Source organism: Mesoplodon densirostris, chromosome 2, assembly GCF_025265405.1.
Source record: "Mesoplodon densirostris isolate mMesDen1 chromosome 2, mMesDen1 primary haplotype, whole genome shotgun sequence".
Classification (NCBI taxonomy): Eukaryota; Metazoa; Chordata; class Mammalia; order Artiodactyla; family Ziphiidae; genus Mesoplodon; species Mesoplodon densirostris.
In genome coordinates, this window is record NC_082662.1 from 135,781,968 (window position 1) to 135,805,938 (window position 23,971).

General features: G+C 43.7%; 1 protein-coding gene across 2 annotated transcripts in view; it reads right to left on the reverse strand.

Annotated features, from left to right (window-relative positions):
- The window catches only part of KCNH1 (potassium voltage-gated channel subfamily H member 1), a 420,384-nt gene that overhangs the window by 80,062 nt on the left and 316,351 nt on the right, over positions 1 to 23,971 (reverse strand). For both annotated transcript variants that reach the window (XM_060088399.1, XM_060088398.1), the window contains exon 10: positions 9,888 to 10,084. In XM_060088399.1, coding sequence (XP_059944382.1) covers positions 9,888 to 10,084 — 197 coding nt within the window. The remainder of the gene's footprint in view (positions 1 to 9,887; positions 10,085 to 23,971) is intronic.

Genomic DNA, 23,971 nt, shown 5'->3' on the forward strand with positions numbered 1-23,971 from the left:
CGCTGTGCCCCCTTTGCCTGGCAAAGCTATAAAGCTCTTCTTTTCTACTTCACCTAAAACCCTGCCTCTGAGATTCGATTCAGCACCAGTGCACAGAGGCTGAGTTTTTGGCATCAGGCATGGGGAGTACCCTCCATGGGGCATAGAGTTGCCTTCCATAAGACACAAGTGTATCCCCATAGGACTGGATTTCTCTCCCAGTCAGGTAAATTCCCACCTCTGCTCCATCAAGATCTAGCTCAAAGTTACCCCCTCAAAGCCTTTGCTAACTACTCCTGGGCTAGAAAGGGCTTAGACTCATGGTTCTCATATGCCCACTCTGACGTTAAGGCCTTTCCCCAGCCCTGGCTGTGTCCTGGGCCCCAGTGTGACTCTTCAGCCTGCCCAGCTGCAAATCTCCAGCCCAGCTGGCCACCCAATTGAGAGCTGAAGGTCATTCCTCTGGCCTTTCATAATGGTCTGGGACAAACTGCAGCTCTGGATATTCCAGCCACAGACCATCACAAGGATTTTATGCCATCTCCATGGTGTCAGAGCTGACCCACGTGCCAAAGAGAACTTGTCAGGAGGATCACTCTGCCTCTGATTTTCTGGTTTCTACTCCATCGTTAGATTATGTGACTCACCTGGATCCCCCTCCCCCTTCTCTGAACAAACAGCAAACCACCTAGCCCTGTGGTGCCTTCCAGGAGGCCCAGATGCCCTTAGGCCACAGCTCTCTAATGGAATTACACAGGAGACAGGCAGGGCATGCTGCAGCCTCCAAAGCCGTGTGTGGCTGACAGGCTCCTCAGGGGAACTGAGGGCACACGGACCAGTGCTGCTATCCCTGGATCTGGGACATGGGGTCCACATTTAGAGGAGGGGCACAAAAGCAAGAGTACAGTCTTGGTGATTGCCAGACCTGGGCTCAAATTCTAGCTCCAATTAGCTTACTGGATCTGGGGCAAATTATTTAACCTAATTGGGCCTCAGGTTGCTCTGCACAGAAATGAGATAATAATGCATATAAAAGTTTTAGCGTGTACTTGGCTGAGAAACACTCAATATATGAGGGTGATTGTTATTATTTTATGCTGGCATCAGTGGTACCTACAGAGGCTGAGAGATCTCTATACCCAGGGCCTGTGGAAGAAAAAATGGGAAAGGGATGCTGTGGGATATATGGGCAAAGATTAGGAGGGAGAAAGGAGAGGTGTCTCTACAGATACCATCTTGCAGTCAAGGCTTCAAAAATCTATAGCAATAACAAGAGAAAGGCACATGGCCAATAAGTTGATGGACTTGTATGTTCATATGTTGGTTGGTTAGTTGGTCGGTGAGTCCATTCATTCATTCATTCACTCATTCATTCATTCAACTATTGAATGCTTACTTTGTACTAAGCTCTAAGAGAATTGATCAGGACAGAGGTGAGTCAGGCAGACAAAGGCTCAGCCCGCAAGGAGCTTCTATATAGCAAGAAAGACACACAGAGTTAATTGGAAGTATAGCGAGAGCTACCAGTGAGATGACCAGTGCTTATTGGATCAAAAGGACACAGGGCCTCACCTATACCAGAGAGACTGAAGAGAAGCTATATGGAGTCCTAGCCTGACTGTGAAGTTTAAGTTAAGGAAGGGCAGGACAAGACCATGAAGCAACACTGGTAACAAGTAAATTACACCCAACAAAGTTTGCAGTGAGAAGCACCAAAATTGGGTAGCTCTGTGACACACATTATACTAGAAACCATCTACATAGGCATCTGGGCTGGGATAGATTTGCATGTGAGCTCCTGATGCCAGCATCCCAAGCTCCCTTGGAGGGGTTGAACTAACATTTGATTCCTTTAGTCTAACATCTTAGAAGGTAGTTATCATTATGACAGGCAGCCTAGGTTCAAATCCTGACTTTCCACTAACTAAGAGCAGGGGCTGGAATAAAAACCTCCAGGACTCACTGGCAAAATTTATAAGAATGAGCTCATAGCCAAAGAGAAAACTTTTAAGAGTAGGAAGAGCATTTACATGGGAACAAGGAAGCTCAGACACATGGCAGATGAGGTAGGAACATGAAATCTGATTGAGCCAATAAAATAACCAGAAAGTAACTTACAAGGAGGGCCCTTTTTTTTTTTTTTTTTTTTCGGTACGCGGGCCTCTCACTGTTGTGGCCTCTCCCGTTGTGGAGAACAGGCTCCAGACGCTCAGGCTCAGCGGCCATGGCTCACGGGCCCAGCCGCTCCATGGCACGTGGGATCCTCCCGGACCGGGGCACGAACCCGTGTCCCCTGCATCGGCAGGCGGACTCTCAACTACTGCGCCACCAGGGAAGCCCGCAAAGAGGGCCTTTGAGGCCAGGGAGAAAACATGTCTCAGCAGCTTTCTATTAGCGCGTGTGCAGCCAAATCCTCTTTGATAACATAAGGCTGGCTGCCCTCTAGAAAACAATGGGCTACTGAGCCCTTGTGGGAAGGTGAGGGAAAGCTGAGTTCAGGAGGATGTTCAGAAAGCAGGGAGACCCCGCCAGCAATCTCTGCTGGGGATTTACCAAGGACCCAGGGAGGGACACTCCCACTGCTGGGTATCTTTGGCTTCTGGATGCTTCACCGACAAGACCTGTCCATTCTACAGGTCACTGACAATTTGAGCCAGAAGAGAGATTAAAGATCATCTAGTTCCTGTTTCCCAAAGATGTTCTGCAAAACACTAGCTCTGATGGATGCTATTAAGTATATTAAAATAGATAATAGATACTTATTGGTATAATTCAAAAAAGTGTTCAGGGGCCAAATAAATGTGAAAAATGTTGGGCTAAACATCTGAGCCTTCGGGATGCCCACTTGCTCACCTGGGGACTGAGCCCATGGTCTGAGACTCATTAGCACCACCCTATTTATTATGAGACAACCACACACTTCTAAGAAAATATTAGGAAGGTACATCACTCTCCAAAGGACTGCATTGGCATGGCAGTCCTCTAAGGTAGGCCGGATCCTTTCTAACTTGTGGTAAACACACTGTGTCACAGGACATCAAGGATGATAAGAGTTAAGATAAATTACAGCTTCCCTCCCCCACCACTGCCTCCACGTTGGGCTCTTCCAGTCCCTCCATCTATTCTGTCCTGGGAGGAAATTGGATCTGTGATGATGGGTCCAACAGCACCATTCTTTACCAAACCTGCCTGATGAATCACCTGGTCCTCTGGTGCTACCTGGGGGGCCCAGGCACAGATCTTGGAATCATGTGTCTGGGAGATTTCCAGGTGTTACAGTTTAGCTCCTGCTCCCCTTTTAAAACGTTTAGCACCTGACAGGGTCTCTGAATTCCCAGAAAAACTAAGCTCAGCGATAACAATAATGATAGCAACACGTACTTGAGAACGTGCTTCGTCCAAGCACCTTTCTAAGGTACTATGACCACTCCTATATTATCAGTGAATGAATCGGTGCCCAGAGAGGTTAGGTAGCTGGCCCCAGGTCACTAAAAGGAGAGCCAGGATTTGAAGTATTTCAAGTATTCTTGACTTGCCTCCATATGATTATTCTATGTTTGTAGCCAAACGATTACAGTCCCTGCTCTCCTTCTTTGCTCTGCTGCCTCCACTCCTACCGATAATGGAAGAGAACTAACCCAGCTGTGTACCTACTACCTGTAAGGCACTGTGCCTGGCACTTGATCACCCTTCCACAGCTACCCAGTGGGGTAGACAGGATGAATCCACAGAAGAGAAAGAGTTGTACTTGTTCAAATTCCACCCCCTGCTGCCCACACTTCCCCAGCTAACAAGTGGCTGAGCCCAGATGTGAAGATCTTCCTTTAAAGCCTATACTTATTGCAGAACTTTATTGCTACCTTGGAAATGGCTGGATATAGCCTGACCACCTGCAGTTTAAGCAGAGTTATACATAGTGAAGCATGGAGCCCTTTCATTATCTCCCACCCCCAGCATCATGATGGGGTTCTGCTATATGCTTTTTGGGGTACTAGGGAGGATCCCCGAAAATCCAAGGAAGGCCTCCCAGGTCCCTAACATCACTTCTGATCCTCTTGATGAGAAAAGGACTTGGCTTTGGTTTATATTTTGTTGTCCTGAAAGAATTATGGTCTTATCACTCACATCATCTGTCCCCTTCCCACCCTTAATTCCAACACCCTAATTTTAAAATAATCTTTATAGCTTGACAGTTTAATAGATTATTTTAATTCTACAGAAGCCCTCACTGTGGAAGAATGACAAGGAAAATATGGGCTGTGTAGAGATCATTTTGAAAACTTAGTTCTTCAGTGAGGAAGGGGATGTATTTCTAAGCACCTGGTTCTGTGGTGCTTTCTTTCCATCTTACCAACCTTCCAGAAGAATTTGTTCAGGGAGAAAACTGAAAGGCTTTCCAATGCCACTTATACACAGAGCTCTCTCCAAACCTCCAATGCTTTGACCTCCTCTTTGCCAGAATAAAATGCCCTTTTGTTAAAGTGGGCTAGAAATGTACATATAGTATTCAAGACAATTCACTATGGCAACCTCAGTTTTAGAAAACTGGTGCTTTGAAACCACCAGTAACTACAGTCCCAACTCCCTCCCAAACTCACTACGTTGGGGCCTTATCAAGCTAAGAAAAATCCATCCTGGAACAAATTACTATATGAAAACATGATGCAAAACATGCTTAAAAACATAAAAATACTGGCTTTAAAAATAAAGCGCCCTACACAGAGAATGAGCTCCACCCTACTAACTACCTACATGCCAATTATCCCATGCACTGACTGCTGCTAATTACCTAACTGCTTGTCTGCAATACATCATTTAATTGAGGTGCGCTTCCTCTACTGTCCTAACAATGAGCAGGAGAACCAATCTCCTAGCCAGCACCTGGGAAGGGAGACCTCTTCCCCAGTCATAAGGAGAGTAGAGCCGAGGTGAAACATGATTCAAGAAAGGGTCCGGTTATAAACAAAGAGGGGCAAAGCATGAACTCAGAACCTCCTGGACTGAAGGTGGAAGGTGAGGATGGGTGGCGGGGAAGAGAGGGAATAAATATGTAGCGAGTGGTTCCTATAGGCACTATGTCAACTTCTTTTTGTTTTAATGCATATGATCTCAATAAACCTAGTTAGGAGGGACTTTTATTAGACCCTTTTCACAGATGAGGAAACTGAGGCTTAGAATAGTTCAGTAACTTGCACAAGGGCACACAACTAATCAGGAGTCACAGCAGGGTTCAAAACCAGGTCCTTAACTCCAAAACGAGTGCTCTTTTTAGTAAGTCACTAACATCACGGCCAAGCTGACCTGCTGGGCCATGCCTCCCCAGCACACCCACCAATGATGTAGCTGTCACTTTGACAGGAAAACCTCTCATGTCTCGCAACCTGGGATATGACTGCGATTTACTGTACAATAAAGTATCCTCCAAATGTCCTGAAGGATAGCAAAGGCCATTGGAGATATTTTGGAGACAATCTGTGCCACCCCTGAAAAGTCAACAGACTGGGAGAAAGCAGAAGCTGAAGAATACCAACATGGGAAAAGCTGAGAGCCACACTTAACCAAGGCCCACCACAGGATGCAATGCCGCTTATCAGGAAGATGGGGGCAGGTGCCGGTTTGGAATCTACCCCCTATGAGCTGGGTGGCCTTGGAAAAGTGATTCTCTTCTCCATGGAGTCCTAGCTGCTTCCTTTGAGAAGTGGGGGGTACTATAATGTCATGAGGTTGTTCTGAGGATTTAATAAGCTGACATAAAACATATACTGACATTGTGACGTGTCTGGAGTTGGTAATAATGTTACTATTAATAGTGCACAAAGCTCCGATTGCCTGTAGGAAAATGCCCGGAGAGCCTGACATCCTAGGAAGCCAAGGGTCTGAGATGAGGAAGGTCCCACTTCCCTTTTTTTTCATGAACAAGTACACGCCACCTCCTCAGAAGAGAGGAGGATGCTGTGCTTTCCTCTTGGCAAAATACTGATGCCCTGGTGACTGACCTAACAGGTAAGAACAACCTCATTTTTCCCTCCTTGAATGGAACTAGCCAAAAGAGTGGGTGTGCGCCGACCTCGCCACTGACAGGAGCTAAAGGGACAGTGAGGCCAGAACAGCTGGCCCCTCCTTTGCTGCAAGAGGTGCAGAGAACCCTGGGATAACATCCACCCCACAGAACATTCTGCAGAGCAAGTGCCCTGCCATTCTGCAGAGTGAGTGCCCTGTATACACAAAGACAGAAGCGTAAGATAAGAAAGAAGGGAGTGTCAAGTGGATGAAACAAAATAATAACAACTCAGAGTTTAATTGAGCACATACTATGTTCTAGAACCTGTGTGTAGGAGCTTTGCAAATATTATCTTATTTAATCCTCATAATTATCTTACAAGTAGACCTTTCCATCAGCCCCATTTTACAGATGGGGAAACATTTAGAGCTTGCAGAAGCACTAAGTGGTAGAGCAGGATGAAGACTAAAGTCTCATCTGGCTCAGAGCCCACAGACAAGGAAAACCAAAGGTCAAAATGCTGGATTGGCCTTCAGGTTCTGCCTCCTTCATCCTTGCCTGTGACCTCAGGTGTCTTTGGTGGAAAGTAACAGGTCCTCCATGAGTTGGGTCCCAAGAGCAGTGCCAAGGGCTGGGTGGTGCTCATACACATGGGTTCAGGGATAAGGGGGTGAGACTTGGAATACAGAGGACAGGGTCAGCTATGAAGCTGTGAGAAGCAGGAAGAGACCTGGTCAATGAGTCATTTCTGGCTCCGGTTCTTTCTTTACTATGACCTTTCTATAAAATGTCATATTTGTGAAATGAGGGTAGTGGTGAAATGGAGGAGAGACTGGATGTTCATTGAGTCACCTTCCAGCACAGAGTTCTTGCTGTGCACTGGAGGACATCTACAGGACTGAACAACTCCCCAAACAGATGTCAAAGGCACTGTGTTCTCAGAAATCTTTGCAAATAACACACTCGATTTTGCCAAGATAGAAACAGCCGCAAGAATACACTTCATTTGGCCAGAAAAAAATAGCTACAAGAATGATTCATGCATGTAATGCTCTCATCTTCTATGCCCTATGTAACTAGGCATTAATTCACAGAAGGACAAAATGAGAGACTACAATGAATATACCAAAATGCCTCTTTTTCTTTTTCTCTTTATATAAAAGATCTCACTAAAATTCTCTCGGGTCCATATCAGACTCATAGGTACTTGAGATTGGAAGGACATTTGAAGATCAACTGATCTGACTCTCCACTGGATGGCTAAGTCCCCTCCACTGTGTCTCTGAGAGGTCTCCAGGGGATGCCTAAATACCTCCAGGACAAGAGACCAGATACCTATTGAATTCAATGGGCAGCTCCGATCTTTTCCGAGGTCTTTCTTATACTGTCTACAGCTTTGGTTCTACCTCTGCACCTTGTGGCCACACAGACTATGCCAAATGCTCCTCCACACAGCCCTTCAGAAACGTGGTCCCCGAGTCTTCTCTTCTGCAGAGCTGTCAATCATTCTGCACTTACAAAAACAACCTGACCGCTGACACATTGTTGTTTTTGTTGTCGTCCTTGTTTTTCTAAGACAGATTTACTTGATCCACAATTTTTCCAAGATGATTAGTCCTCCAAGTAACCCAAACTGTGCATTTTTTCCAACCTATATTATCAGCAACACTGAAAGCTGATCATAATCAACTTGCTTTCATAAAAAGAAGGAATCCATCAAAAAATAGACTTTAAGAGAATCCACTTGGCTAAAACTATCACCAGCAAGCGTTCCATGTTTGCAGATAAACAAAGAAGAACTATAAATGCACATTTCTCCCCCACTGGAATTTAAACGACCAGCTTTCCAATCACAGAACCATAAAAATCATCAATCATCTGGCCACAAACTCACATCTTATGATATGGATACTGAGGCCCAGAGATCCCCTCTCTTTCTCCATGCCATCCCCAGATGTTTTTATAATTCCCCGTGCTGGGTTAGGCAATGGGGATACCAATCCCTTGCCCTCCCAGGTCTCTGAGCAGGGACTCACAAGGCAGTGCAATTCAAGGAATGTAAAATAGGTAGAAGCACATTGTTGGGGTAACCCAATGACAGGCGTTTGGAACTTTGTACAAAAAACTTGGCAAAAGGCTGTTTCCTTTCTCTGTGCCTCTACTCAAGCTGCTCCTCCAAGTGCAACCCTCCTCTTTGTTTGGCAAACTGATCCTTTAAGACTCAGCTCAGGTATCACCACCCCCACCAATACTTTCTCCCTGACTCCCCCTTTATCTGCCCTTCTCCTTTATGATCCCGTTAACACCTTGTACAAATCACACTCATTGTATTTAGCATAGTGTACCACACTTAGCCTTCCCATGTGGATTGTCTCCATTAGACTTGAGCTTCCTGAAGCTAGGGAATTGAGTTTTACTCAGTTTTATACATCTAGTCTAGTTCAGTTGGCATGTACTGGATTTGATGAACAAATAAACATTTCAGCAGACTCTTAAGGGTTAACAGGAATTTGTCACACACAGAAGAAGAGAAAAGAATTCCAGGTCAGGAAGCCCATGTAGAGACACAGTGCTCTGAAAGGGTGTGGCATGTCTGCAGAGCTGTGTTGGCCATTCTCCTGGTGGGCGTGGTGGGCGTGGGAAGAGTGCTGGGGTTGGAGCTCAGGGGTTAAGTTTGGGCCAGATGTGAAAAACCACATAAGCCATGCTGAAGTTTGCAGACATTATCCTATAGTTAGGGTGGGGGCAAAAAGTCTTTATGGAGGGGAGTGACGTCATCCCATTAGTCTTTAAGGTCACATAAGTGGCCAAGGAGGAAGCACGGCATTGAGGAGAGACACAGGGAAGGAGGGTGTGTTTGGAGCCTGTGCTTGCTTCAGGACAGGGGGAGACTCTGTATCAGGGGTGCCATGGTCCAAGAGCTCAGGAAGAGCCCTGAGGGGGGATGCAAAGTGTGGACTCAGATTTGAGAGGATCGGTGGAACCAACAGGATCTGATGAGTAAACTGAGGCGTGGGAGACAGGGAAGAAGCATCAGTGTTGACAGCGGGTGTTTCTAACCTGGAACCCCGGGGCGAGACAGACAATGTTAATAGAGACAGGGACCACGAGAAGAGGAACAGTTTGGGGGGGGTGCAGATCGAGAGGTCATTTCTGGAAAGATTCCTATGACAATCCTCCCAGATGATGTCTATAGGTTGAGAGCTACTTCTTAACTAAAGGACATAAATGAAATGCAAGAAAATCAGTCATGAAAACCTCAAGAGTACAAGACATATTTTAATCCTCGCAGAGACAGACGGAGCAATTCTGATGATTTGAGGGTGAAAGAAACAAGTTCAGATGAGAAATCTTCTGGTTCTTAAAACTACAAATCATTTCTCAGTCCGTTAAATTGACAGTTGTATACAAAATATTCTCTAGGCAATCAGATTCCATCTCTTTCTTATTTTCTGGACTCAACTGAATCATTTTCATATCTTTAAAAAAAATTCTTATTACCAGCTGGCTAATAGCCTCACACCATTTAGTGGGTCCTAGTCGCCAGGGAGAATTCAGTTTATATTAATTAAGTGGTCCCACTCAGTCATTTCATTGACTAACAACCTCATTTTTTACTCATCTTTTCAAAATGCTAGAAGGTCAGGATTTTACTGAAGAAAAGCCCACAGACACACTCATGAACAAATCCCTTCTGCACCAAAATCAATCCATCTTTTAATCTAGCAACATCCTTTTCTCTCTCATTTCATAGCAAAAGCTCCGAAGAGCAAGCAACAAACAGAACCTCTACAGAACCAATTGCTCCATTTAAATAAACAGCAAAAGGACTTTCCTGGCCCACGTGGTTATCCTAAGTGTACAGAGACTACTCTTGGTAGAAAAGAAACTGAAACTGCCAGCTCACCCTCTTCCTCAAGTTGTAGGTGAGAATGAGGTTCCGGGAGAAGGAGTGGGAGAAGGCTGTGTAGAATTCCAGCACTTTCTGCAGGGCATCCCGCTTGATCACATGCAGGTCACAGTAGGTCAAGGCCCTGACATTGGCACAGGACTGGGCAAGGGTGGCTTCCTTCCAGAACACGTCTCCAAACACGTCTCCCTTCCCTGAGGAGAGAAAATGGTGATGAGGAAAGTATCAGTAGGAGGTGTCTGGCCATTGGGGCTGGCTTCTCACTGTCTCCTAGAGTTGCTGTCCATTTGGCATTCCATGGCTTGGGCTCAGAAAAGGCAAAAATGGTTTTAATTTGGACCTTAGCAACATGCAATTTAAGAAACTTTAAAATACCATAGAATATATGTCAAAGTTCAACCAATAACTTTGGGTTCATTTGTGACCTCCTGAACACCCTATCCAAAATGGGAACCCCGTGTTATTCTTTATCACCCACGGTTTTCAGAAGCATCAATCATAGTCTGCAATTATATTATTTACTTGTTTTTTGTCTGTCTCCCAAGATGAGCATTCCTGTGTCTCATCTCTCCACTAACACACAGTGTCTGGCACACAGTAGGAGTTCTCGCAATATCTGCTGGCAAAAGAGAAGTGAGGAAGGAAGGTGAACTGTGGGTCTACATTAGTGGGACTGAGAGGCGCACACTAGGCTGCTATGGGGAGGGTGTGGACTCTTCGTTGGAAGCTGAAGAACAGGTGGCGTCTCCCCTGTTTAGGATGACCTACATGGAAGGAGTCAGGCAAGAGTGGAGTTCCTCTTCTCTCACACTCTGTCCACTGCCCTGAGGTTTATGTTTGTGTGGTGCCTCATTCCCACCCTCTCTCCCATACCTCCTTCCATGTTCCTCCCCTTGCCAAATGCCCTCCTGGCGGTATAAAAAGATGGGCCCTATATAAGTGGCATATCCAGGATCCTCTATACCTAGTATTCCACAAGACTATATTTAACAATATATTTAATAATAAGTCAATAGAGTACTCATCCCACACAGCCGTATTCTGGATCAAACTTCTATCAATCTCCTCTAAATATCTGTTTTTCACACTTAGGGATATTCTTCCTACCTTTACCAGAAACCAATGTTTTAACATATGTCTAATGCAAAGCTTAATTCATTCCTGGCACAGTCTCTGGTTATAAATAGCTTGAAATGTTGTTTCTCTTGTTTTTAAATTTTCAGCCCAGATAAACACAAATTTGAGTCCCCAGGGAGGCAGAGAGGAGTATTTGCGGGGGCGGAGGGTGTGGTGGGGGGAAGGAAACAATGCAACAAGGGTGAAAACCAATCTAACAACTCTCAAGGGAGTTGTCAGCCCATGCATCCAGATCAGCCACACTCTGCAGCTAGAACCCAGGTACCCGCAACTCAGTGTGATTTACAGGGCAACTGTTTTCCTAATTCAGGCTAAGGAGGTAATTAGAGTTCTAAGCATCTGGACAGAATTTGACTTTTTCTAAAACACCAAAAAGTGTCCACTCTAAGTATATAAGGTACTCCACGGGTACAGCCTTCTCTAAGCACCTCCACGATGTGCGCTGAAAAGCAAGTATACTGGACACATTACTCTATGTGTTTGTGAAATAATGTGTAGTTCTAATTTATGAAGACGGTTTCACCAACTCAATATGAGTAGGATACATGCTTGGGGTAGCATTTAGGTAAATATGCCTTTAAAACTGTGCTATTTAAATTCCCTTACCAGGTATTTTTCAGCCATCTGTTATATGAGTGGGCTAATGTAGGGCAGGGGCCAGCGGATGGTAATGTTTCTCTCAGTGTGATACCACCTGGCTTCCATGGAGAGAGGTTCATTCAGTGTGTGCTCCCTAGCATGGAGTCCTCACCAAAAAGGCTGGCCAATTCATTAATACATATGGAGCATTCTATAACCCCTCTTTACTGCTCTGCAATGCCTCTCACACCTTTCATAATTATGTAATCCTATTCTCTTAGAGAATTCTCTTTTTCTGACATGCAGTATGGTAAATAGTAAAAAAAAAAATGGACCCTACACATATACTGCAACTTACTTCAAGAGGCAAAGCCTAATTCCCTTTCCTTGAATCTGAACTCACTTTAATCTCTCGCCTTCACCAATAGAATGTGGCAGAAATGATGTTCCAGGATTTTCAGGCAGGGTCATAAGAAGACTTGTAGCTTCTGCCTGTGTCTCTTGGAACACTTACTCTCAGGATGCTCCCTCTTGGACCCAACCACCATGTTTTGAGAAGAACAAACCACACAAGAGGTCACATAGAAGTGATCTAGGGACAGCCAGGCTCTGTCAGTCATGTAAGCAAGCCATTTTGGCCATCCAGCCTGGTCGAGCCTTCAGATGACTGTAGCCCCAGCCAATGCTGGACAGCAACCACACGTGGGAAGTTCAAGGGAGAACCAGCCAGCTGAGCCAAACAACCCACAGAATCATGAGAAACAATTAATTTCTTAAGCCACTAAATTTAGGAGCTGTTTGTTAAGCAGAAACAGATAACCAGAACACACAGAATCATGGAATTCTAGGATGAGAGGCCCATGAGAAATTACTTAATGGTTTACCTAATATTCCAGCAGAACACTGAAAATCATCCCAGCTCTGAACTGACACCCCACTTCCTTCCCTGAAATAAAGAGATGAGAAAGAGCTAGAGGTGGCTCTAATGGGCAGGTTCTCCTAAGTGAGCAGTTTGCCCATCAGTGAGAAAATGCAGAATTTACAAGTTCTGCAGTCTCCTACTCTGATCAAATGTGGTATAACTAAACCAGAACTATTGAGAGTAGACCATTGGTAATCTTGCCTAATTCTTATTAAGATTACTTCCTTTAAGCAACTTAAGCTTCCATCAACAGATGACTGAATAAAGAAGATGTGGTGTATGTGTGTATACATGTCACAAACACACAATGGAATACTACTCAGCCATAAAAAAGAATGAAATGTTGCCACTTGAAGCAACAGGGATGGACTTGGAGGGTATTATGCTAAGTGAAATAAGTCAAAGAAAAACGAATACTGTATGACATTACTTACATGTGGAGTCTAAAAACAATACAACAAATTAGTGAATAAAACAAAAAAGAAGCAGACTCACAGATACAGAGAACAAACTAGTGGTTATCAGTGTGGGGAGAGGGAAGGGGGAGGGGAATATAGGGGTAAGGGAATAAGAGGTACAAGCTAAGATACAAGGACATACTGTACAACATGGGGAATATAGCCAACATTTTCTAATAACTATAAATGGAATATAACCTTTAAAAATTGTCAATCACTATTCTGTATACCCATAACATATAATATTGTATGTCAACTATACTTCAATTTAAAAAGCTATAGAAGATAAGTTCAAGATGGCAGAGTAGAAGGATGTGCTCTCACTTCCTCGTGTGAGAGCACTGGAATCACAACTAACTGCTGAACAATCATTGACAGGAAGACACTGGAACTCAACAAAAAAGATACCCCACATCCAAAGACAAAGAAGAAGCCACAATGAAATGGTAGGAGGGGCACAATCACAATAAAATCAAATCCCATAACTGCTGGGTGGGTGATTCACAAACTGGAGAACACTTATACCACAGAAGTCCACCCACTGGAGTGAAGATTCTGTGCCCACAGCAGACTTCCCAACCTGGGGGTCTGGCAACGGGAGGAGGAATTCCTACAGGATCAGACTTTGAAAGCTAGTTGGATTTGATTGCAAGACTTCGACAGGACTGGGGGAAACAGAGACTCCACTCTTGGAGGGCACACACAAAGTAGTGTGTGCACCAGGACCCAGGGGAAGGAGCTGTGACCCTATAGGAGACTGAACCAGACCTACTTGCTAGTGTTGGAGGGTCTCCTGCAGAGGCAGGGGGTTGGCTCTGTCTCACCGTGAGGAAAAGGACACTGGCAGCAGAAGTTCTGGGAAGTACTCCTTGGCATCAGCCCTCCCAGGGTCTGCCATTAGCCCCACCAAGGAGCCCGGGTAGGCTCCAGTGTTGGGTTGCCTCAGGCCAAACAACCAACAGGGAGGGAACCCAGCCCCACCCATCAGCAGACAAGCAAATTAAAGTTTTACTGAGCTCTGCCCACCAGAACAACAGCCAGCTCTACTCACCACCAGTCCCTCTCATCAGGAAACTTGCACAAGCCTCTTAGATAGCCTCATCCACCAGAGGGCAGACAGCAGAAGCAAGAAGAACTACAATCCTGCAGCCTGTGGAACAAAAACCACATTCACAGAAAGATAGGCAAAATGAAAGGCAGAGGGCTATGTACCAGATGAAGATAAAACCCCAGAAAAACAACTAAATGAAGTAGAGATAGAAAATCTTCCAGAAAAAGAATTCTGAATAATGATAATGAAGATGATCCAAGACCTCAGAAAAAGAATGGAGGCGAAGATGCAAGAAATGTTTAACAAAGACCTAGAAGAATTAAAGAACAAACAGCTAGAAGAATTAAAGAACAAACAAACAGAGATGAAAAATAACATAACTGAAGTGAAAAATACACTAGAAGGAATCAATACCAGAAGAACTGAGGCAGAAGAACGGATAAATGACCTGGAAGACAGCATGGTGGAATTCACTGCTGTGGAAGAGAATAAAGAAAAAAGAATGAAAAGAAATGAAGATGGCCTAAGAGACCTCTGGGACAACATTCAATGCAACAACATTCACATTATACGGGTCCCAGAAGGAGAAGAGAGAAAGGACCTGAGAAAATATTTGAAGAGATTAGAGTCGAAAACTTCCCTAACATGGGAAGGAAATAGCCACCCAAGTCCAGGAATCGCAGAGAGTCCCACACAGGACAAACCCAAGCAGAAACATGCTGGGACACATAGTAATCAAGCTGGCAAAACTTAAAGACAAAGAAAAATTATGGAAAACATCAAGGGAAAATGACAAATAACATACAAGGGAACTCCCATAATGTTAACAGCTGATTTCTCAGCAGAAACTCTACAAGCCAGAAGGGAGTGGCATGACATATTTAAAGTGATGAAAGGGAAGAATCTACAACCAAGATTACTCTACCCGGCAAGGATCTCATTCAGATTCAATGGAGAAATCAAAAGCTTTACAGACAAGCAAAAGCTAAGAGAATTCAGCACCAACAAACCAGCTCTACAACAAATGCTAAAGGAACTTCTCTAAGTGGGAAACACAAGAGAAGAAAAGGACCTACAAAACCAAACCCAAAACAATTAAGAAAATGGTCATAGGAACATACATATCAATAATTACCTTAAACGTGAATGGATTAAATGCTCCAATCAAAAGATACAAGCTCGCTGAATGGATACAAAAACAAGATTCATATATATGCTGTCTACAAGAGATGCACTTCAGACCTAGGGACACATACAGACTGAAAGAGAAGGGATGGAAAAAGATATTTCATGCAAATGGAAATCAAAAGAAAGCTGGAGTAGCAATACTCATATCAGATAAAATAGACTTTAAAATAAAGAATGTTACAAGAGACAAGGAAGCACACTACATAATGATCAAGGGATCAATCCAAGAAGAAGATATAACAATCATAAATATATATGCACCCAACATAGGAGCACCTCAATACATAAGGCAACTGCTAACAGCTACAAAAGAGGAAATTGACAGTAACACAATAACAGTGGGGGACTTTAACACCTCACTTACACCAATGGACAGATCATCCAAACAGAAAATTAATAAGGAAACACAAGCTTTAAAGGACACAATAGACCAGATAGATTTAATTGATATTTATAGGACATTCCATCCAAAAGCAGCAGATTACACTTTCTTCTCAAGTGCGCACAGAACATTCTCCAGGATAGATCACATCCTGGGTTACAAATCAAGCCTCAGTAAATTTGTGACAATTGAAATTATATGAAGCATCTTTTCTGACCACAATGCTATGAGATTATAAATCAATTACAGAGGAAAAAACACAAACACATGGAGGCTAAACAATACGTTACTAAATAAGCAAGAGATCACTGAAGAAATCAAAAAATACAATGAAAACATGACGATCCAAAACCTATGGATGCAGCAAAAGCAGTTCTAAGAGGGAAGTTTATAGCAGTACAAGCCTACCTCAAGAAACAACAAATATCTCAAATAAACAATCTAACCGTACACCTACAGGAACTAGAGAAAGAAGAACAAACAAAACCCAAAGTGAGTAGAAGGAAACAAATCATAAAGATCAGAGCAGAAATAAATGAAATAGAAACAAAGAAAACAATAGCAAAGATCAATAAAACTAAGAGGTGGTTCTTTGAGAAGATAAACAAAATTGATAAACCATTAGCAGATGCATCAAGAAAAAGAGGGAGAGGACTCAAATCAATAAAATTAGAAATGAAAAAGGAGAAGTTACAACAGACACTGCAGAAATACAAAGCATCCTAAGAGACTACTACAAGCAACTCTATGCCAATAAAATGGACAACCCGGAAGAAATGGGCAAATTCCTAAAAAGGTATAATCTTCCAAGACAGAACCAGGAAGAAATAGAAAATATTAACAGACCAATCACAAGTAATGAAATTGAAACTGTGATTAAAAATCTTCCAACAAACAAAAGTCCAGGACCAGATGGCTTCACAGGTGAATTCTATCAAACATTTAGAGAAGAGCTAACACCCACCCTTCTCAAACTCTTCCAAAACACTGCGGAGGAAGGAACACTCCCAAAGTCATTCTACGAGGCCACCATCACCCTGATACCAAAACCAGACAAAGATACTACTAAAAGAGAAAATTACAGACCAATATCACTGATGAATATTGATGCAAAAATCCTCAACAAAATACTAGCAAACAGAATCCAACAACACATTAAAAGGATCATACACCACGATCAAGTGGGATTTATTCCAGGCAAAGATTCTTCAATATACGTGAATCAATCAATGTGATACACCATACTGACACAGTGGAGAATAGAAGCCATATGGTCATCTCAATAGATGCAGAAGAAGCTTTTGACAAAATTCAACACCGATTTATGATAAAAACTCTCCAGAAAGTGGGCATAGAGGGAACCTACCTCAACATAATAAAGGCCATATGCAACAAACCCACAGCAAACGTCATTCTCAATGGTGAAAAACTGAAAGTATTTCCTCTAAGATCAGGAACAAGACAAGGAAGTCCACTCTTGCCACTTTTATTCAACATAGTTTTGCAAGTCCTAGCCACGGCAATCAAAGAAGAAAAAGAAATAAAAGGAATACAAATTGGAAAAGAAGAAGTAAAACTGTCACTGTCTGCAGATATAGAGAATCCTAAAGATGCCACCAGAGAAATACTAGAGCTAATCAATGAATTTGGTAAAGTTGCAGGATACAAAATTAATTCACAAAAATCTCTTGCATTCCTATACACTAATGATGAAAAATCTGAAAGAGAAATTAAGGAAACACTCCCATTTACCACTGCAACAAAAAGAATAAAATACCTAGGAATAAAGCTACCTAGAGACAAAACACCTATATGCAGAAAACTATAAGACCCTGATGAAAGAAATTAAAGATGATACAAACATTTGGAGAGATATACCATGTTCTTGGATTGGGAGAATATTGTGAAAATGACTATACTACCCAAAGCAATCTACAGATTCAATGCAATCCCTATCAAATTACCAATGGCATTTTTTACAGAACTAGAAACAAAAAATTTTAAAATTTGTATGGAAACACAAAAGAACCCAAATAGCCAAAGCAGTCTTGAGGGAGAAAACAGAGCTGGAGGAATCAGACTCCTTGACTTCAGACTATACTACAAAGCTACGTTAATCAAGACAATATGGTACTGGCACAAAACCAGAAATAGACATCAATGGAACAGGATAGAAAGCCCAGAGGTAAACCCATGCACTTATGGTCAACTAATCTATGACAAAGGAGGCAAGGATACACAATGGAGAAAAGACAGTCTGTTCAATAAATGGTGCTGGGAAAACTGGACAGCTACACATAAAAGAATGAAATTAGAACACTCCCTAACACCATACACAAAAATAAACTCAAAATAAACTCAAAACACACAAAAATAAACTCAAAATGGATTAAAGACCTAAATGTAAGACTGGACACTATAAAACTTTTAGAGGAAAACATAAGAAGAACACTCTATGACACAAATCACAGCAAGATCTTTTTTGATCCACCTCCTAGAGTAATGGAAATAAAACCAAAAATAAACAAATGGGACCTAATGAAGCTTAAAAGCTTTTGTGCAGCAAAGGAAACTATAAACAAGACGAAAAGACAACCCTCAGAATGGGAGAAAATATTTGCAAACGAATCAACTGACAAAGGATTAATTTCCAAAATATATAAACAGCTCATGCAGCTCAATATTAAAAAAAAAAAAACAACCCAATCCAAAAATGGGCAGAAGACCTAAATAGACATTTCTCCAAAGAAGACATACAGATGGCCGAGAAGCACATGAAAAGCTGCTCAACATCACTAATTATTAGAGAAATGCAAATCAAAACTACATTGAGGCATCACCTCACTCCAGTTAGAATGGGCATTATCAGAAAATCTACAAACAACAAATGCTGGAGAGGGTGTGGAGAAAAGGGAACCCTCTTGCACTGTTGCTGGGAATGTAAGTTGCTACAGCCACTATGGAGAACAGTATGGAGGTTCCTTAAAAAACTAAAAATAGAACTACTATATGACCCAGCAATCCCACTACTGGGCATATACCTAGAGAATACCATAATTTAAAAAGACACATGCACCCCAATGTTCATTGCAGCACTATTTACAATAGCCAGGTCATGGAAGCAACCTAAATGCCCATCAACAGACAAATGGATAAAGAAGATGTGGTACATATATATAAAATGGAATATTACTCAGCCATAAAAAGGAACAAATTGGGTCATTTGTAGAGACTTGGATGGATCTAGAGACTGTCATACAGAGTGAAGTAAGTCAGAAAGAGAAAAACAAATATTGTATATTAATGTAATGTATATATGTGGAACCTAGAAAAATAGTACTGATGAACCGGTTTTCAGGGCAGAAATTGAGACACAGATGTAGAGAACAAACATATAGACACCAAGGGCGGAAAGTGGTGGGGGGTGGGGGATGGTAGTGTGATGAATTGGGAGATTGGGATTGACATGTATAAAATGGATGGCTAATAAGAACCTGCTGTATAAAAAAATAAATAAAATTCAAAAAAAAGCTACAGGGCCTCCCTGGTGGCGCAAGTGGTTGAGAGTCCGCCTGCCGATGCAGGGGATGCGGGTTCGTGCCCCGGTCTGGGAGGATCCCATATGCCGCGGAGCGGCTGGGCCCGTGAGCCATGGCCGCTGAGCCTGCGCGTCCGGAGCCTGCGCATCCGGAGCCTGTGCTCCGCAACGGGGGAGGCCACAACAGTGAGAGGCCCGCATACCGCAAAAAAAAAAAAAAAAAAAAAAAAAGCTACAGAAAAAAATATGAGGGAAAATTTTTGAAGACATGAAGTGGGGAAATGTGGGTCAGTTAGCAATGTAGTCATTATGTTCCCATGTCATAAGAATGGACAAAAAAAAAGACTCAATGAAAATACATCAAAATATTAACTGTGTTACCTGGGGATGGGGAGGTGGATTTACAAATTGTGATTTTCCTTATTTATGCTTTTACTCAATTAAAGTGTAATATTTTGTAATCAGAAAAAATATTACTTCATTTAAACAAAGCCCAATATGTGAACATTCTCAAATGAATTAAGAGTAGTCTTTCTAATTATAAAAGAACCCATAAAGTAAAATAATAGCCCCTCATGTGCATTTAACATATGAGTTTATTTGTAAAAATTCAGTTTATAAACAACTCTTCAGGAGCATATCTACTGCATACAACAAAGGGCAAACATATTGTGTTTGAAACACTCCAGGAAATAAGTCAGTGCATCTTTAGAAATGACAATATTCCCATTGTGAAGAGTATTCAAAGGTTTTGACAGAAACAATAAATGGAGACGAGTTCCTACTACAAAAGGTATTTCAAGGTAAGATAATCATGATTAACTTGTAGGGTCTAGGAAGTCTCAGTGTTGTCATAGCTTGCATTTGATTTTCAACCCAAATTGAAAATCATACAATCTTTCTTCCTGTCAAGGCAGCCTTTTTGGTATAAATGACCTGTTAGTGAGATTTAAGAATGTGGTGTCAGAGGACCTGTCAGATTCAAAACAAACCCAAGACTATTCTGGCAAATGAGAAATAAGGTTATGACACATATAACTTGGGAAAACTGTCAAAGGGAAGGACATAGAGCATTTGGCAAGCTGCTTGTAAGTTACACACATCGCTGGAATACTGACTTCCCAGGTCAGGGTTACAAATCGGAGGCCAGGACAAACTCTATAACCACATTCATCTCTTGTTCCCTAGTGTGAAACGATCATTTGCCGAAGAACAAAAGGTACCCCAATGCAGTCGGCAATCAAACTTCTTGAGACCCTCAGCTTATTGATTTATTTATTACACTGAGGTGCTGGGTGCAGAATGTTAAAACCTAAGGTTCTAAGATTCTAAAAGGCATTCTAAGTGGATATTCTGAGCTGGGGGAAAAAGAAAAAGAAAAAAAAGGGAGGGGGAATAAGGGAAAAGGCAGTCTCATTAAAACTCCAAGCAAACATCCCTGTGATAATTAATCCTCCTCCCCTCCCACCCCCAATTATATGCAGCTTTCTTTACTGAGCCTCCACTTTTGCCATAGACATAAACAGTCCTCTGGGGTACAAACGTGGGGCTGAGGAACATTCACAAAACAGAGGTGGGATTTGGGACACAGGGCTAAGGTGGCACCAGGAGAGAGGGAGGGGAGATCTCTGCAAGGAGTCCAGCTCAGGAGGAAACAAACACCCTGTGGACAATTTGGTGTCATCAAGGGCAGAGGCTGGAACAGCCACTTGCAGAGGCTGAATTGGGAAGGAAGATGGGAGTTGGGGATTGGGAGAGTTAAGTGGGGTGATTGGGGACAATTCAAGAGGTGCTGGGACTCGGGGACCTGAGAAGATCCACAGCCTACTGAATATTAAAGAGTTGCAGAAATGGACAACCGAGTTTAGAACACTCCAGAAAAAGCCCCGTTTTTAAAAGACTGGCTGTGAGTGAGCTTGGCGGACCAGAGGGGTCAGAGCAAAAGTAAAACTCCAGCTGCTTCTCTTCACTATTCCCTATCATGTCCTCTTATAAAGACCACTCACAGTGGTATCCTGTACTAAGCGAAACATAATTCTGCAGTTAAAGTCATCATATGCTGCTAAAATCATCAGCCATTTCTAGGCCCACACCACTGAGAAATAACTAATTTGGTTATTCATGCAATTCTTGGCAGGCACTGTTCTGGGTGCTGAGGTATAGCAGTGGGATGACAGATGCAGTGGAGTTGAGAGAGACTCAGGTGATTCTAACATGTTAGGGGCTATGATGCGGAGAGTACAGGAGGGGTATCTGGCTCAAGCTCAGGCTTCCAGTAAGATGTGGCGTCTGAGCTGAGACCTAAAGGATGAGTCCCAGTGAACCAGCATAAAAACATAGCACAGAGATGATTCCAGGGAGAGGGAACAGCACGTGCAAAGGTCCTGAGGCACAGGATATGTCTCTTTAACAGGACTGAAAGCCATTCGGAAGCCTCTGGGTTCTCCAGGTTTTGGATTATCTGCTCCTTCACTTGCCTGCAGGGATGAGTGTGGACAGTATATTTTGTAATCCTTTGACGAAAATGCCTGGTCTCCTCATTCAGCTGCAAACTCATCTAAGCACCTTCCAGACTCTACAGTGAGCATGTGATAGCAACGCTGTTAGGAGCTCCACCCAGGGTGCTGAGAGAGGTGCCAGGAATATAGACGGCAGTGAGGGCCATCCCTAGTGCCTTTATTCCTCCTCTCTGGGGCATCAGGAAGTCCTCTGCCCTCAAGCCATCTCGAGACTAGAGGGGCCTTGTCACTCACTGCATCAGGATGGTGACATGTGGCTGTAGAGATCCTGGCATAGTCGAGAGAGGCTCTGAGGGAGAGCCATTCTCTCTCCTGGCCCTTGGGATAATTCTGCTTATGGGACATAACAAAGAAGCTGGATTAATCCCTCCAGGCAAGTCCTGAGCAGACTGTGCACACCCACTGAACTGGATAGTTCAGGAGGATGAGGATGAGGACAGGGAGAGTTCTCAGACCTCCTGGATTCAGGATAGACACCAGGCATGTGAAATCCAGGTCCTCTCCTGGGTCCTCAGAATCATGTCTAAGACACAAAGAGAACTTGCCCAAATCTCCTCCTCCCTGGTACTTCCCCCAGCACATTTTCCAAGTACTTTATCATCCACTCTCTCAACACAGGCTTCAGGGCCAGACAAGCTGGCTTCAAGCTCAGGTCTGTCTTGCTGGGTGCTGGAGCAGCTCCTTGCCAGCCCCTCCCCCTCACTCTCTGCCTCTAGTCACAGTGGGTTCTCAGACTTCCTCCAAGTCCGGCTCCTGGCTCACCTCTGGGCCGTCTCCGCACAGCCTCAGACATTCCGCCCTGCTCCTTGGTCTGGATAACTCCTTCTCATGCCTCGAACTACACCCACACCTCCTCCCTGACCCTTGACCAGAGCAGCTCCCCATTACGTGTGCCCCTGCACTCTGCAAACACTCCTCATCCCTGTCATTGCCGGGTCCCCAGCAGGGTCTTGGGCACACAGCTGGCGTTCAATGGTTGTTGGATGCATAAATAAAGCAAAGGCACTAGGCACCTTCCTAACCTCTCCCAGTCTCAGTTCACTCAGCTAGAAAATGTGGTAATAATACCCACCTCACAGGGCTGTTTGAAGGCTTACATGAAATAATGTGAACAAAGCACTTAGCACTGTGCTTGGAACAGAGTAGGTGCTCAAAAAATAATAGCCACAATAAAAGAAGAGTCCTCTATAACAGCCCGGTGAAGCAAATTCCACAGGGATCATCAGCCCCGTTTGAAAGAGAAGAGAGAGCTCCAGAGAGGTTTAAATGATTGTCCGTGACCCATGGGCTTTTCCCCCACTGCCATGCAGCCTCCACATTGGGAGAGGCCACGAAATGCTCCCAGTGGGTTGTCTTCTGCATCCCCTCTCTCAAGCAGCCTCCTCTTCAGTCAACATTTAGGGAGCCCTAGCTGGGGTGGGCACCATGCTAGGTGATGGGAAAGAGGATAAATGAGGGACAGCCTTGACCTTAAGGAGCCATGGCCTAGGAATCCACATGTTCCCCAGAACCATTCTCTCCTCTTATGGAAATAAAACCCATGCCTTATAGCTGGGCACAAAGATGACCAGAAGAAAGACTGCACTACAGCTAAATGTGGCCATTTGTCTGAGCTCTGGTAAAGGGGAGGGGTGGGGGCTTCCCTGGTGGTGCAGTGGTTGAGAATCTGCCTGCTAATGCAGGGGACACGGGTTCGAGCCCTGGTCTGGGAGGATCCCACATGCCGCGGAGCAACTAAGCCCGTGAGCCACAAGTACTGAGCCTGCGCGTCTGGATCCTGTGCTCCCCAACAAGAGAGGCCGCGATAGTGAGAGGCCCGCACACAGCGATGAAGAGTAGCCCCCACTTGCCACAACTAGAGAAAGCCCTCGCATAGAAACGAAGACCCAACACAGCAAAAATAAATAAATAAATTAATAATAATTTAAAAAAGAATAAGGTCTTTGAATGCAGAGAATGTGCTTAAAAAGGGGGGGGGGGTGCAGAAGTATGTGTGCCACCTCTAGGGTCATGCCCTGCCCTTCCCCTCTCCCCGCTTCCTCCTGGCTGGAACAAGATGTGAGCTCTCTTGGACCAGGAGGCCAAGGGGACAACCTCGTTAGGATGAAGCAACAGGCTAGAAGGAGGTTGGGTGCCTGACACCATGAAGCTGCCACACCAGCCCTCTATACCTGGACAGTTGGCTCCACGAGAGAAAAACAAGTTTCTGTCTTGTGTAAGCTTCTATTATTTCGGGTTTTTGCTGGAGCAGCTGAATCCACATCCTAGCCAATTCAGGAGTCCATGGTCCACTGGGGCAGTACAGTG